The sequence below is a fragment of the Populus nigra genome, chromosome 6 (genome assembly GCF_951802175.1).
Source record: "Populus nigra chromosome 6, ddPopNigr1.1, whole genome shotgun sequence".
Taxonomy (NCBI): domain Eukaryota; kingdom Viridiplantae; phylum Streptophyta; class Magnoliopsida; order Malpighiales; family Salicaceae; genus Populus; species Populus nigra.
The window spans coordinates 19543179-19559712 of NC_084857.1; the positions used below are offsets into that span (position 1 = coordinate 19543179).

The following is a 16534-nucleotide window of genomic DNA, read 5'->3' on the forward strand; positions in this document are numbered from 1 at the left end:
TACCTGCTCGAGACAATTTCTGGAAGATATAGGAACAACATGCAATCTTCGATTATATATTGATACAAACTGAAGATGATATGAAAAGATGAAGGAAGAGATTTTACATGAAGGAAGAAAATCATTCTGTGTGTCTCTTATTATTTCACACACTGATATGTTTTTACATGAACAATGCTATATTTATATACAGCTTAGTATAACAAACTCTAACAAACTATTTCGTCCTATACTCTTATAACAGAATGGGAGAAGGAATACAAAGGATTTATTCTGTTGCATTTACAATTCTTGTTGCAGGTTGTTGCTTGGTGCTAGCAGAGTGGCAAGTGGCTGGTGTGCAAATCTTATTGCAACGTCCTGCATGTCCTGCTTGGTGCTGGCTGAGTGGCATGCATTTGGTATGGTGTCTAATACCCCCCACAAGATGGAGAATATAGATTAAGTATTCCCATATTGGATAAGTGTGTCTGAAAAATAGAAGAAGGAATAACTTTTGTAAATATGTCTGCTAGTTGACACCGAGAGACAACATGAGTAGTTGTTATGCTACCATCTTATATCTTGTCACGATTTCTTTTTATGCCAATTATTGTTTCTACTAAATCTTATTTTTGCTATTTAAAACATAATAAATTAATTTATGTCATTTTTAGTCATTTTATATATAACATCAATTCCAATCACAATTTTAACCAAACATATCATGATATGTTTTTGGACAAAAAAAAATCAAACCACAAATTTAACCAAACACACATTTTATATAAACCAACCATAACAAAAATGATTTTTTCAAAATCACTTTTATCAAACCACAACTACAATAATTACCACCAAGACAAACACATTCTTATTAACCACGTGACATCATTGACATGTCTCCTGTAAGTGTGTTTGAGATTGTGATAGTGGTTCGAAGTGTTTTTTGCTTAGAAATGCATCAAAATAAAGTTTTTTCATTTTTTAGAAATTATTTTTGACATTAACACATTAAACCGATATGAAAACATAAAAAAATATTTATTTTAAGTAAAAAAAATTCAAAATCTGAGGAAATATAGTTTGTACCGTGTTTCCAAACGGGGCTGTAGAGCTCACACATCTAATCTTAAAAATACAGCAAGTATTGTAATTATTTGTTTAAAGTTTTGTTTTTAGTATTATAAGGAGGATTGTTTTTTTAAAAAAAATATATCAAAAAAATATATTTTTTTAATTTTTAAAATAATTTAAAATCATAAAAAAATAATTTAAAATAAAAAAATAAAAAATTTAATTTTTTTTAAAAATATAAAAACAATCAGTTTCGTAAATTTAGAGGGACTGTCGAGCAAGCAAATGCCAAAAACCAACCTAGGTCCCTGTCGGATCAGGTAAAAAAAATCAGGCTCCCTCTTATCTGGGTATCATCGGGTCGGACGAAAAATAGTAAACGACGCGTCTTTTGGAAAGAGAGCGAGCTGGGGTTTCCTTTCAGCGAGACATTTCTGGTGTTTTAAAAAAATTGAACCCCAAAATCCCGCACTCACTCTCTTCTCTTCTCAACTGTAATTACTTAGAGAAAAAAGAGCGCTCTCTCTCTCAGTTTCTGATTTTGAGCACAAGAATGGATGTGCCAAAGGATCAAATCACTGCTCTTCTCGATAACCAACTCTACAATTCCGCTCAAATTCTCGTAATAATCTTTTTTTTCTTCTCAACGATTTGTGAAAAAAAAAAATCGTGAAATTTTGTATTTACATTTACAGGGTTGCTTTCTGGTTTCATCATCTACTGTTAGTCTCGAAACCAGCCCCCAGCTCAAAGCCGAAAATCAGGTGCCCTCTCTCTTTTCACTCACATTATTTTCTTTTTACTTTCCAATTTGACACTATTTTTTATTTATTTTTAGATTCTTCTTGGAGATGCATTGTTTCGCGATAGAGAGTTTCGCAGAGCGATTGTGAGTGTTTCTATATGCGTGTGTGTGTGTGTGTTTATTTCTTAGAAGAATCTGGAATTTAATTGTTTTGCGTTTTTTTTTTTTGAATTTTTGTAGCATACGTATAAGCAAGCATTGCATTACTGCAAGATAATTCCGAAACAGAGTTTGACAACTTCTAGGAGTTCATTATCGAACAGGTCTTCTTCTCCGAATTCTTTTAACATTTCAGCAATTAATGAAAATGAGGTACATTGATTTGATTTTGTTTCTTACACACACATTATTTGAGGAATTGTGTGGTTTATATTGATTTTTTCTGTTTTATTTATCTCAATGGTAGGTGAAGTTCAAGATCGCATCTTGCCATTCCGCATTGAATGAAACTAGAGCCGCACTTGTTGAGGTTTTTCCCTTATTACAATTTTATTCTTTATATTTTTACTAGAATTTTTCCCTTTTAATTAATAAAGTTTTTTTTTTTTGTGTGTGGCAGATGGAAGGAATTCCAAGCAAAGCAAGAACTTTACAAATGAGTTTATTGATGGCAAAGCTTTATAGAACTTCAAGACATACTCGCTTTGCTATCACTTGTTACAAAGAGTGCTTAAGGTGTGTCAAGTCGCATCGCAATTCTTTCTTTCTGTTTCTTTTTTTGATATCCATTGGCTGGCTACAAGTGGTAGCCTTTGTCATGCTTAAATTTTTCATTTCTATTTGATTTGTGGTACTGGGTCCAGCACCAAGGAAGTTTACTAGCTAAGATAGCTTGCATCCACCAAGTTGGTTGCTTACGTGAATTTATGTTCACCTATTTCATAAACAGAATACAAAATAGATAATTGAAAGTTATGCACGCATACAAATATATTTGCTAATCTTTGGCTCATAAACTTTGTGGTATGATTTCCGTTATTTCTACATGTCATACCAGGATAGTTTTGAAACATCTATGGTGCTTGTTCTGGTGATTCCACTCGATTGAATGGTTTTAAGAGAATATCTTGTTGCCTCAGGATAATTTAATTAACTTATTGTGGTTTTGTATGCTCCTGTGAGAGCACACCTCTTCTTCAATGTTCAAATATGTTTTACCTCTTTTAATTACTATCACTTGATTGCCAACATTTTTGGTACCTTACAAACTGTTGTACATGCTTGTTCACCTATTTTATTCAAATTAGCAATTCTTTTTTTTCCTTTACTCATATAAGAGAGATCATTATGTTAGATTTCAGAGAATTTGTTTTTCTTTTGGGTGTGTTTTTGGCAGGCATTGCCCTTATGTCATTGAGGCTATCATAGCTTTGGCGGAACTGGGAGTTGCTGCCAAGGATATCATTTCACTTTTCTTACAGGTTTGTTATGGATATCATTCACTTTTTCACAAGTATATGTGGAATCATGTTTCACTTCTACCCCTGTAAAATCATTTTATCTTCATGAATGCTGATTTTTTTTTTCATTTAGAAGTCCAGGAAGGTTTTGTTGAGCTGTTATGGAGTTTTATTTTGTCATATTTATGCAATGTTACTATACATAGAACAAGAAGTTACCTAAGTGAAAATATTGATTGTAGTTTGACTTAAATAGACAGCGATGTTGTTCCTATCAATACAAACTCAGCTTATATGTGAATGAGAAGTAATTTCTGTGGAGGAAATAGTTCTCATTTATTTAGCATAATATTTGGTTCATCTAGGATTTGATTTTTCAAAAGCATGAATGCATGACCTGGTGACAGGTTAGCTGGTTTCTGCTACCCATAATATTCTCATTTTCATAGTCAATGATTTGATGTTCTGCAGCCTTGTTGAGTTTATGGAAAAATAAGATTTTAAATGAATCTGCTTTGTTTTTTTCTTTTTACCATGGAGTTTGAATTGGTTGATATCCTTGGGGCACTTCTATTATGGTTACAGGCTTCAAATAGAAGTGGGAGAGCTCCACTTGATCATACTGACTCTACTCGCTGGGTTCAAGTAAGTATAAGATGAAACAGATTAGATTTGGGTCCATTGTCAACTTCTTACTGCCCTATGGTTATTCACTATCAGCATATTGTCTTCATTTACCACAGTAATTTTTTTTAAAGCTCATTTGGTGATAAGTTTGTTTAAATGGCTTTAAATCTTAGTCTTCATTCAAAAGTATCATCCAAGGAAAAAATGAACTAAATGTTCATCCATGTTTCATGCAAACACCGTTCTGTTGCTTATTTTTAAAATCAAGCATGTAGATTTTATGCACGGTAATCAAATCACCTTGGCATGACTGCTGAGCGGTGGTTAAAAAGCTACCACTGCATGAGCCTTTTCTGGTGCTTTTCAGAAAAAGCGTGTACTTCTATACCATTTGAGCTTTTTCCTCACCATCACCACAAACCAAACACAATGGCTTCATTGTCTATATTGCATGGGTGGCTACTCGAGGAACAAACAACCACCCTTATCCAGTGGCATGCTTACACAGCATAGATAAAAAAAAAAAAAAAAAATTGGAAAACAAAAATTACTTGAAGACATTGTAACTTATCTTATTAATCATTTACCTTTCAACAGTTTTGCATTTTGTTATTCTATTGTTTATGCCCAGCTCGCAACATTATAAACTGTTATTTGTATGCAGCGCTATGTTGAGGCCCAGTGTTGTATTGCTTCAAATGATTACAAAGGTAAAATAGTTACATTTCAAACTTATGCAAGTAATGTTTATATGCTAATTTATGCATATCTGCCTGCCAACACAACTAGCTGCAGAAGGGGATTCCTATTGCTAGTATCTTAAACTGAGACAAAAGCAAATAGATAAGTAAATAAAAGGTGAATTTTAGCTGTTAATCAGATGTATCTATTAATTGATTATCTTAATGAAATACATGCCCAAAAATTATTGTGTGAACAAGGAAAAGAAACTTTGCAAAAAAAGGGTAGTAAGTACACAATTTACTTCCCTTTCTTAGATTTCGTCAATTACAGATTTGTTTCCTTCTATTGCTTGCCATGTCACCTTTAGTGATTATTGATTGATCATTGATCCACTAAGGTTTTTACTCTTACACTCTCTCCCTTATGTTGGCAGGTGGTTTGGATCTCTTTGCAGAACTCCTGCAACGTTTTCCTCATAACATACACATATTACTTGAAATTGCAAAGGTAAGAAATGCTATACTATAATGCGTGGAAGCTGGCTAGAGATATTAAAATTGTTTATCTGTTTCACTAATACGTAACTCGATGTCTTAAGGTTCAAGCCATAATTGGGAAGAATGATGAGGCCTTAATGAATTTTGAGAAGGTATTAGAAGTTATGTTTTCCACTTTGAGGTAGTGCTCACTGTTTGCACATGGCACAAACATGTTAAGTTCATGGACTTGCAGGTTCGATCAATTGATCCATACATTGTAACTTATATGGATGAGTATGCGATGCTTCTAAAGACAAAGGGTGATTTTTCAAAGCTAAACAAGTTGGTGCATGATTTGCTGAGTATTGATCCCACAAGGCCAGAAGTTTTTGTAGCTTTGTCTGTCCTGTGGGAAAAGAAAGATGAGAGAGGAGCGCTGTCTTATGCAGAGAAGGTTAGCTATTTTTTTGTAGTAATATGAATCTTTTCTCCATCTGATTAATCTCACAAATCCACTGATTGATTCTTCTTTGCAATCAGAGCACCAGGATTGATGAGAGGCACATTCTGGGTTACATTATGAAGGTAAACGGATAATTTATGCCTGATAGGATGGATGTTGTTTTGATCAAAGTCCTCTGATATTGTTGTGGGTTGATATCTCTCTGCTGTATAAATCTTAATCTTCATTACATCTTTTCTCTGATATCAGGGTACTTTGCTATTGTCACTAAAGCGGCCAGAAGCAGCTGTCATTGCTTTCAGGGGAGCTCAAGAATTGAGAGCTGATCTCCGCTCATATCAAGGTACAACCGTACAATCTGCAAGAGAAAAAATAAGACCAAAACTTCATATTGTTCATATGCACAACTTCCATGACATATCAATGATTGGGCTACACCTGTCCACCAAATGGAACACTAACAAGGAAAACAAGCCTCAATTAATTGAATCAATTACAATTTCAGGTTTGGTTCATTCTTATTTGGCATTCTCCAAAATTAAAGAGGCCCTGCATGCTGCCAGGGAGGCAATGAAAGCCATGCCTCAGTCTGCGAAGGCTCTAAAATTAGTAGGGGATGTACATGCTAGTAACTCTGGTGGAAGAGAGAAGGTAGTAAAGTCGTAACAGATCAATTTAACTCTCCTTTTCTTTTGGTTAAAGGATCACATTTCATCAGCTCATGAGTGATCATTTCTAAATTTATAGTTAAAGTCAATCTAATGTCAAATTCAACAGGCAAAAAAGTTCTACGAGTCAGCACTGAGGCTGGAACCTGGTTACCTTGGTGCGGCATTAGCTTTGGCTGAGCTTCATGTCATTGAGGGTCGAAATGGAGATGCTGTGTCTCTGCTAGAGCGATATCTCAAAGATTGGGCAGATGACTCTCTTCATGTCAAGTTGGCTCAAGTATTTGCTGCCACTAATATGCTGCAAGAAGCTATGTCACATTATCAGTCTGCATTAAGGTAGAATATTAAATATTTGCTCTGATTTCTTTAATCTAGAATCTGAGATTTTTTACCTGAATGTTTGCATGCTTTTATTGTTGATTGCCAAGAAAGCATCGCATCGCCTTGCTGTTAATACCCTCAATTTAATACTGTGGTTGCAGAATAAACCCACAGAATGAAGCTGCAAAAAAAGGGCTAGAGCGCTTGGAAAAACAGATGAAGGTTTGCTACTTTTTATTTCAGAAACATTTTTAATTTTCGGTTTCTGCACTGTCTATAACTAGTATCTTTTACTAGGAAAAATATACTTGGACAACTGACTTGGGGTGGGGTTGGGGTCCTGGGATGTTTTGGGTGTAAGCCCTATTTAGTGACTAATTGGTTCTTGCTGTAGGGGGTGGATCCGGATGCACCTGAAGAATATGAAGAAAATGAGATAGAAGATGCAGATGGGGACCAGGAAGAGACTGATCTTTTATAAAAGCAAAGCCAAAGAAGATCTTGTAAATTTATACGAGATCAGGAAATTATTTCCACCAAGAATGTTGGCTGAGAGAATGCCATGACCAGTGTGGACTGCAGGAAAAATTGCCACGCTGCTGAGGTAATTTCAGCAATAAGAGAATTCAAGTCAAAGAGAACTGGAAATTGAGGTGCTTTTGTAGGGTGCTTTTGCGTGATGGTGTAGGAATGAGATTTTGTTCAATATGTCGTTTGTATGTCATAGTTTCAATTGTAATCTAGAATGGGGAAAGTTTTGATTCCAGGGCCATACGACCCTTAGTTTTCAATGTATACACATCTTATTTTCTGGCCCTGAGTTTACGTAAGTTGATGCTAGAAAATACTTTTGGTTAGCTCGCCCTTATAATCGTCCCCCAGAAGTTGTTTGGACATGTTGGCACACCCTAAATTATTTGTATTTGGCAATTTAGTAATGCGACTCATGTTTGCTAGCTACTATGTTAATCTCTGACTATGTAACAACTGATCGTGGTCTGCAGTGTCGGTCTTGTGGATGAAAAAAATTGAAAGGAAGAAGGAAACCCTTTATTTCTGCATGGGAAGTGATGGGATTACCTTGTTCATTTACTTACTGGGTTTGGATCCTCTTGTGTTACAGGTCGTGTCTTAAATTTCATCATTCTTTCATTCTGGGTTCAATGATTTGGATTAGGTGACAGTGATGTTATTGTCTTAACTGTGCTGGGATTGGTAGTGTGGTCGGTTGCCCTACAATGCGACAAATCTGACAGTTGGTTTCTTGGTGTTCCATTATCTTTTTCTGTGTTAATCAATCAATTGTTTTCTAGGTTCACGGAAACTGAAGGGTTGTGTTCTTTCCTTTTCTGGATATTTATGGATCTTTAAACGGCATTATGTTGAAATGGCAGTCAAGGAATGAGACATGAGGCTGATGCAGTCATCATGAGCCTGATGTAAACCCTTGGCGGGGATGTGTGATGATTGGAGACATCAATGCTGCTGATGATAAGGTTGCTACCGTAAGTCAGCTTGTTTGGGCAACTTTCTTCTATCATGTTATGGTTGCTTTTGATACTGTTTTTGTATCTGATAAAAAGACTTGACCTGTAATTTTGATTTAATCAGCATTTTTAATGCTGCAGTTAAAAAGCATCCGTAGATGACAATCTACAAATTGTTCAGAGATAAGCATGGAGTTGACATTTTCTCTCTGGGCTACTCTCGAACCTGAGTCCTCTTAGAAGAAGGGGATTCAGGTGTCTGGAGCTACAAGCTTAAGCATGAGAATAGCCCTGAAGGCGTTCTACGCAGATGGTGAGGGTGCCTATATGTTTAGTAGTGGCTTTTTGTTTGGATTTATAAACAAGAATTGTGTAGTAAATTAGAAACGTAATTGAACATTTTACCAGAGGTATGTCTATGGATACAGCACTGATCTGCTAAAGCCGGCATTGTAGTTCTGGATTTAAAAAGAAACAATTTTTTTTCCTCAATCATTCTTCAAGGGGCGAAATCAAAGACATAACCGCTTCAAATGACCATCTTTTATTGGTTCAAGTTATTTTCCTAGACCCAAAGCAAGAAGATTTGAAATTGCAACCGCTATACTGGACACTAGCTTGTATTTCCCCAGAATTTTTGAAGGCCAAGAAATAGCAGGCAACTGAACAGGTATGGATGTAACCTTTGTCTCATATATTTACAAGGTGATATTGCCACAATATGATTCTCCATCCCATGCACAGCTGCACACAGGCTAGTATAGAAGACCACTGATCAACTCAGTGGCAGTTATCTTCTTAGATGGTATGCCCTCTGCCTTGCACACAATCTTCTCCTCAGTGCACATGGAATGGCTTTCTTGGTGTAGGCGTTCGGTTTTCCATAGATTGCAATCTTTGTTTGAGATGAAAAACTTCAATCTGCATGGCAGCATGATACACCCAGTATAGAGAGATAAATTAAAAGACGAAGATCTTAAAGCATAAATAGTTTCATTTAAAAAGGCCCGTCGCAGGTGGTGGTAGATTCAAATTACACAACACTGCATTTGCTCTGCCAACAATGAATGATCTGTCATCCAGGAATTTAGTGATGTTTCAAAGGCTAAACATCAAAGATTTGATCTGAAATATGAAGAATCACATGTATTACCAGGTATATAGCTGGACCTCTATCATTCAATCAAAAAAGAAGCTGGTAACCTGGAATATTTTTATGCAGCTGTGGCAATTTATCCCCATGGGAAAGCGGAAAGGAGAACTCGTGTATTCTCTCTAGAGTGCTCAGACATGCGCATCAGGGCTAGACTGGACAACTCAACTAAGAGAATACCTTGAAAAGTTTTGCTAGATTTGTTGGGTGGTTGATGCACTTATTAACCAATAACGACAAAGAAGAGCTGTTCAAAATACTAAGATCATGAATTACAAGTGGGAAGCATCTGTCAGGAAGAATCTTTCATCGTTCCATTCACCTCCCCCCCAAAAAACCTAGAATTTAGTTTAGAATTGGTACCTGTAGTTGGAATGCTCTTGCCCTTTCCCCAGAAAGGACTCCCCTAGTCGAATGCAACTCCTGCAACAAATAGCCAATCAGTAAAAATGACTGAACAAAACCAATCATCATGATATGGCCTCCGACAAGACTATCACAAGTACCTTCTGAGTATCATCCAGAACAGCCTTCAGGAAAGCCACATCATGCTCAAGCCTTAGATTGTCTGAATGGACAATATTTGATAAGCTGTTGGCCTCTTCTTGAGCTAGCTCTACACAAGCCAGCTTTTCTTTCAACAACTCCATCTCCCTCACTGTGTCTACCAACTTTTTCTCCATTTCCCGTCTGCTCTTCAGGGCAGAGGATACATTTTTCTCTGCTGCTTCTTGACCTATAAATGCAGCTGCCAGTTGTCCTTCAAGTACTCCGTTCTTTCTTGTTAGAGCAGCTATTTTTGTTTCATACAATCGATATATACTTGCATGAGCCCTTCCTGTTGTACAATCACTCTCTGGTAATAGTACATCCTCATTATCAATTGAAAGGTTTCCAGTTCCTTGGTTTTGAGAGTTAGAAGTTTCCATTTCAAATACGCAAGACATCTCCTCAGCATTAATTTTACCAAATGGATTGTTAGGCTGGACTGATACATCAGAATGATTTCTTTGGAGTTCAGTGGCCTGAAATAAGCACAACGCTTGTGATAATGGAAAATATAAGCATCTCTTGCAATCTTACTCTCGGACAATATCACAGAAAAAAGGAATGAAAACAGTTTTACAGTATTTTTATTCTCTCAGACAATAAGCACAGTGCTTGTGATTTGACCAAGATATCTATACCCTTCCACTGTCTAACAGTAATCTCTTGATTTTTCAATTTGAAAACAACCAAGACAATTTAATTGTCGTCAAGAACAAAAAACATCTAAAACTGACCTTAGCACAGCTGTTTGAATTCATAAATAGTCAAAGGTTAAAAAAATATAGCAAAGACCAGCTAATTGGTGAGAAATATGATCTTACCAGTGATACAAAATTTCCATCTAGGTTCTTTGCTGTCTTAGCAGCCGTGGTGTTTTCTTCCTTGTGGTGAAAGTCCTTGTGACAAGAGACATTTCCGGAAGCAGAATTTGGATCAACAAGCAAGGACTCTGACAAAGATTTCCTACCAGAACCATGCTGTTCAATTGCAGATACCAAATTTTGTCTTGTAATTGAATCAACTGAACGCTGAGAAGAGCCGGTGCCAAGTTGATCAGCCAACACAGTAGATGATGAGCACTTTTCAAACGGCAAATGTCTAGGGCCTTCACTAGGAGCAGAATGCCGACCCATTGATGATTCATTCTTCTCGATGCCCATCACTTCAACCTGTAATAAAACACAAGGCAAAGTTACTAGTTTCGCAGAATTGACTACAATCTCCAGCCAACATCAAAAGCAGAAATGATGCCATAGAAAATATGACATTCCAGTCTCGAACCTGATTTGATGGCTCCTTTTTGCTTCCACCAAAAGCAACAAGGAAATCCTTTTCCTTGTGCTGCACAAGTACCAGGCTAAATCCCTGAGAGAGAAATAACAACTTAGACAGAACCTATGATGAAAAAAAAAATGCAAAGAAAGTACAGCCTCACGCTACAATCTTGAAAGGATATTGAAAACAACAAAGCATGTGATATTTAAAACACTTGAAGCCATGCCAAAAGAGTGTCTTTAATCCCCTATATTTTGAAGCAATATGAACATGAGGTTCTGAATCTTGGGTTACAGCATTCTCTGTAATGACTCAGGATGAAGAATTTTTTTTTTTTGGCCACCATTAAAGAATTAATAGTGAAAATAAATTTTTAAAACACATCCATGAATGATAATAAAATTCAGAAAATACACCTAATATTAATGTGATGATAAACTCAGAGATCCCACCTAAGCTTGTTTGGAATTGTTTCACATGCACAAGTTAACCTTGAGTTTTGAGTCTGCATCATTATTCCTTGCGTGCATCATTTGTTGCTCATGTTTACCTTTTTGCTTTTTCTAGCTTCAAGGGAATAAATGATATGAATCTATTCACAAAAAAATAATGGGAGATGTATGCATATATAGCATCCATTTGGTTGATGCTGCTGAATACATACTTGGAACATTTTCAAACAAGACAAGGCAATTGTAGATGCACATTTAGCACAGATTGTTCAAAACAAAATTTGACGTATTGTTCTGCATGGTTAGCAATTGTTATTCTTATAGTTAGATTCTGTAGTCCACCCCCTCAATTGGCAGAGGAGCATCGAATCCACGTCCATGTGGGTTCTTCACCAACAATTAAAAGTTCAAGGGTTGGTCTTATTTATTAAGAATCCACTCTGTTAACCAGACATATACCATTTATACAAAAGTACAATCTACATGGCTCACCTTGTTGGTAGTAATAGAAGATGAGGGTGATGGAAATGCCACTGACCACTCCACTTTCAAGATATCAAAAATCAAAGTTTCTGAGTGCCCTGTAGATATAATAAAGAAACAGGATTCAGCAGCATGTACAGAATACCAATGAAAACTACTTCAACGTTTTTGTTAAGCGATACACTAAGAAAGAATTTAACAATGCAAACATGCTAATGAGTTAAACTCCAATTCAACTTACAGAAGAAACGCCAAAATCCAATGCAGTAAGATACATCAAATTCTAATACCGTGAGCAAGAGATACAGAACACATGGCATAAAAGCTATTTTATCCTATAACAGACCCCAATCACTATTAACCCAACCAAGAACTCCAGTATGGATGAATAAAACATGTTTCTCCCTTCGAAGTTTCACAATCACGAGAACATTAGATATTATGCCTGCAACTCTAACATACATGACAGAAGCATATAATGTTGCAAATTATAAGAAACAGGTCAGATGACAGGAGCGTTTGCTTTTTAGCTATGAGGCATACGTTTTTTCCTAGTTCCTCCCCCCGCTATGTACCATTTAGTTCCGCATAAAACTCCACAGCACCCAGCCCTAGGTGATGGATGGAAGCCTCGTATCTTTGTTCTCGACCATACCATCTGAGAAAAAAGATTTTACTTATCAAAATGTAATATGAAATCTATATTATTAGTTTGCAATAATCAACATGATGGAACAAAGAATGAATTTACAAACCGTTTCAAAATCAAGTGAATACAAGTCATTCAGAGTCCGGGACTTGGATGTTCCTCCAAATATAAGTAGAATTTTATCATCATAAAGAGCTGCTACATGGTTGGTTCTTGGAGACGGTCCGGTTCCTCTGTGCAGACAAAACAATGCCTATTGAAACCTTAATGTATACCATTATTGTATAGATTGGTGTAGAGAGCACCAAAACCAACTCACGTGCAATGCAGAGGAAGCCAAGTGAAAGACTTGAGATCAAACATGTGCAGATCATTTAATTTCTTCCTTTTAGCATCTTCACCCCCAAATAAAATTAAAACAGAGCTTGCTCGAACCACTGTATGACCATAGCGGGCAATCTGCAAAATGAAAACATAATTTTTGTTAGGAAGCATATGCCAGCTTGTGTAGAGTTCCGCTTGCTTCTCATTTAGGTTCAGATATTTCAACAAACTGCAACATCAGATAGATAGATTGAATAAATAAATGAGGGGATATTAGGACTTGTAATGAAAATAACAAAAAAAAAGAAGGGAGAGGGGGGGGGGGGTATGAATATAAAATGTGTTAGGGTACCGGAATGTCTCCCTTTGCTTCAATGATTGACCAACACTCTGTTTCTGTGTGAAATGCCCACACTGAAAAAGCAAGAAAGACATTAGAGTAATTCCAGACTATGCAAGAAATCCAAGTAATGACAACATGGGTGTGGTAAACATAGAGATCCAACCAGAAATTCGGTCACTAGCAGGATCAGTTTTTCCTCCAATAAGAAGTGCCTTCTTCCCCCAAGAAACCTATGGCAGACCAAGAGCAGAAAGAAACTTCAGACACTAGTAGCTTTTGAAGCACCACAAGATGGAAAACTTGTGCATAACGCTACAGAAAGGCATAAGCAGCTACTGGCAGTTCTTTATTATGGAGAAAAGCCGACACATGATACATGAAGCTCAAGTAATATAGGCACAAGGAAGAGGAGATAATAACCTTTGGTTTCAATGTCTCTCAATGAAACTGTCATTTTCTATATTAAAACTTTAAATAAATATATCATAATGGAAAGCTTGGAGAAATATGTTTGTTTGTTTCATCCACTCAGTAGGACTTGAGTTATTGTCTTATGGATCAATCTTCTAGACTCGGAGAACATACCATCACTTGAACTTTCTTTGCTGGACACCAATGAGTTTACACCTAACTGTAGTGAACACACACATTCTGTGTAAAAATTATTTCCATTACTTACGAAAATAATTTGCACCCCGATTGAGGCATCAAACATCTTAAACTGGAAAAATCATCCTAGGTCAAGTAATATAAAGAAACAGTCTGGTTCAACATCAAAGGATGCAAAGCACAACAAACACGGTTGAAGAGTGCTAGATGACAATACCAGACAGTGGCCTCTGCATGCAGGGATCTTCAATGGCAAACTGCTGGGTGACAAGTAAAGCTTTGATGAAATTGTAGTCCAGGTGAATTGGTCAAATTTCAGCACCTGAAGAGAGAAACCAAAGATTCATATCAGCTTCCACACTAAAGTTTGCAACTTCCTTAAAATAAAATAAAAAATTCACAAAAGAAATATTTGAATGATCATGGTCTATATTGCCTGCTGACACCATTTTGTTGGAATGTAAACATGTGTCCCATTTATTCAAGAAACTCGGACTCATTTAAAACAAATAAAAACCAATGGCATTCTCGTTGCTAGAAAACATTCTCTCTACCTGTACATCATCTAACAATCCACTTCCAGAGTCTCCACCAACCACTATCATCTTGTTCCCAATGACGGTTGCTGCATGCTATACAAGAAGGGAAAAAAAAAAGAGTTCCAACTTACAACAGAACACACACAATGAAGAAAATTATCAATGCACTCTATGAAACATTTCAAATATAAGGGGAAAAAACCATTAAACAACATTACGTTGAAACGAGGAGTAGGTTCGTCCCCAGAAATCGACAACACCATCCAGTTCTCAGCATTCCCTGATGTAGAGGCACTGATATCCAGCGGAGCAGAAGAGGGGCAATTGTAATCAAGCTCGTCAGAATTATTAGTTGTAAGTGCAACACCTTCACTCTACACAAAGAATTTTGAACTTCTGACCACAGTGCACAAAATCCCATTAATCCCAATCCACAAAAACACAAGTTAAGCAGCTTACATTGGCATTATTACTACTAATAATTCGCTTTGGGGGTCTAATAGGACTTCTAATCCCTGGTGTAGAATCAGAGAGTTGCACCTTCTTGACCCTGAATTTAGAAAAAAAATAACGAAACTTGAAATCCCAATTGAGATCCATTGTTTCCTACAAATTTCAAATTAAAAGCACAAAAAAAAGGGAAACAGTAAAAGAGCTAAAATAAAAAGAACCCACCTGCCAAGTTTTGTGCGTCTTTTAGAGAAACCAAACATTTTTGCTAAAAAACTAGACCTTTCAGTAGTCTACTTCAACAGCTTAAAAGGCCCTAAGGAATAAAAGGGAAAAAAAAGAAAGATTCAGAGAATCAAGAATGCAGCTGAATTAGCATCAATGAAAAGCTCCAAAATAACCTCAAACAGCGACAAAAGGCAAAAACACATACATAGTAGCCAAGATAAGTTGTGGATAATATACACAGTTGAGTAGTGGTGAATAACTAGTAATATTTTTTTTTTCCTATCCTTAGGTATGATAGTGATGACTCATTTATTTTATTTTATTATTAACAAGTGTTTTTTTACGGTTTATTTTCTATTGATGCTTTCAATTTAAATTAGATTATTCGATTAACTGATTTTATTGGAAAGTTAATGACCTGAGTGTCGGGTTCTTTTTACTTCTTTCAAAACACAATCATCTGCGATATAGTGCGGGCTCACACTCTAATGTAATTCAATCATAATAGATACCGACATGACACATGAACATATAAGTTATTTTTTATAATTATTTTACTTGAAAGATAATGGATTGGGTATGTATATTATTAAACTCCATCCAAAACTAATCCAGGATAGTTATGTAAAGACACACACACAAATATATATTATTATTTTATTTTTGTTGAATATTAAATAATAATAAAATAATAGATACTTAAAAACTGATTAATAAAATATAAATATCTAAATTTTTATGTGATGAATATGAATATATATATATATAAAAAAACAGACTTGTGAGTAACCATCACCTTCCCTGTCAATTCCCCTTCAACTGTTTGTTTCATTATTCTAAACTAAATACATTTTAAACACAATCTAAAAAAATAATATAATTGCAAAATATTAATAATTATAATTATAATATAATATAACGAATAAAATTCATTTTAAAATATATTTGTATTAACCATATATGATTAAAATTTTATACGAAAAATTATGGTTGTTTTAATTTTTATATATCTATGTGTGTTACAGGTAAAAAATATGTGATACTTGTGATTAATTTTCTAAACAAAGGTTTATGTTGTTTTTTTTTTAGTTACATTTTATTATTTTGCATTGCAATACAATACAGGATGCAAAACTGATGTTGTGGATTTTGACATGGAAAGTCTTTTTTCTTTTTCTGATAATGTCTGGGTTACAGTTTTTTCTTTTTCTAAACAAAGTATTATCTGGTTGTGGTTCAGAGAATTGATTGAGATTGGTTATGTGAATGTATAAAGATTTGATTTTTATTTTTTAATTTCATAATAAAAAGGTATTTTTAATGTTTGAATGCTTGTATCTTTACTATAGTTATTAAATCCAATTTAATTTGAAGAATTGAACTAGAAAACTTGGGAACTAAAATTTAATTTCAATCAGGTTTCAAGATTCAACTGAAAAGATATTGTTAGTAAAACCTGATTGAATCAGATGATTTTTAATAATTTT

General features: G+C 35.4%; 2 protein-coding genes across 3 annotated transcripts; one reads left to right on the forward strand and one right to left on the reverse strand.

The window, feature by feature from the left end:
• Window positions 1-1442: 1442 nt before the first annotated feature.
• LOC133696079 (anaphase-promoting complex subunit 7) lies at window positions 1443-7462 on the forward strand. The gene is made up of 18 exons (XM_062118113.1): window positions 1443-1678; window positions 1752-1820; window positions 1895-1945; window positions 2042-2173; window positions 2268-2330; window positions 2421-2536; window positions 3198-3282; window positions 3847-3906; window positions 4553-4598; window positions 5006-5079; window positions 5171-5221; window positions 5305-5505; window positions 5592-5636; window positions 5764-5857; window positions 6020-6165; window positions 6292-6521; window positions 6668-6728; window positions 6901-7462. Exons 1-18 carry the CDS (start codon window positions 1610-1612, stop codon window positions 6985-6987), a joined length of 1680 nt encoding a protein of 559 aa, XP_061974097.1. The 5' UTR covers window positions 1443-1609; the 3' UTR covers window positions 6988-7462.
• Window positions 7463-8456: 994 nt separating this feature from the next.
• On the reverse strand, window positions 8457-15234 carry LOC133696078 (acyl-CoA-binding domain-containing protein 6). Of its 2 annotated transcripts, XM_062118111.1 has the most exons (16): window positions 15045-15234; window positions 14829-14919; window positions 14588-14743; window positions 14385-14462; window positions 14048-14152; window positions 13385-13451; window positions 13231-13292; window positions 12874-13013; window positions 12661-12787; window positions 12449-12563; window positions 11915-12003; window positions 10977-11060; window positions 10517-10864; window positions 9653-10171; window positions 9510-9569; window positions 8457-8914 (listed from the first exon to the last, which is right to left on the reverse strand). In XM_062118111.1, the coding sequence occupies exons 1-16, from the start codon at window positions 15080-15082 to the stop codon at window positions 8831-8833; spliced, it is 2163 nt and encodes a 720-aa protein (XP_061974095.1). In that variant the 5' UTR covers window positions 15083-15234; the 3' UTR covers window positions 8457-8830. The 2 variants fall into 2 exon arrangements, with proteins under 2 accessions (XP_061974095.1, XP_061974096.1); XM_062118112.1 differs by lacking the exon at window positions 15045-15234 and having other exon boundaries at window positions 14588-14663.
• Window positions 15235-16534: the final 1300 nt, after the last annotated feature.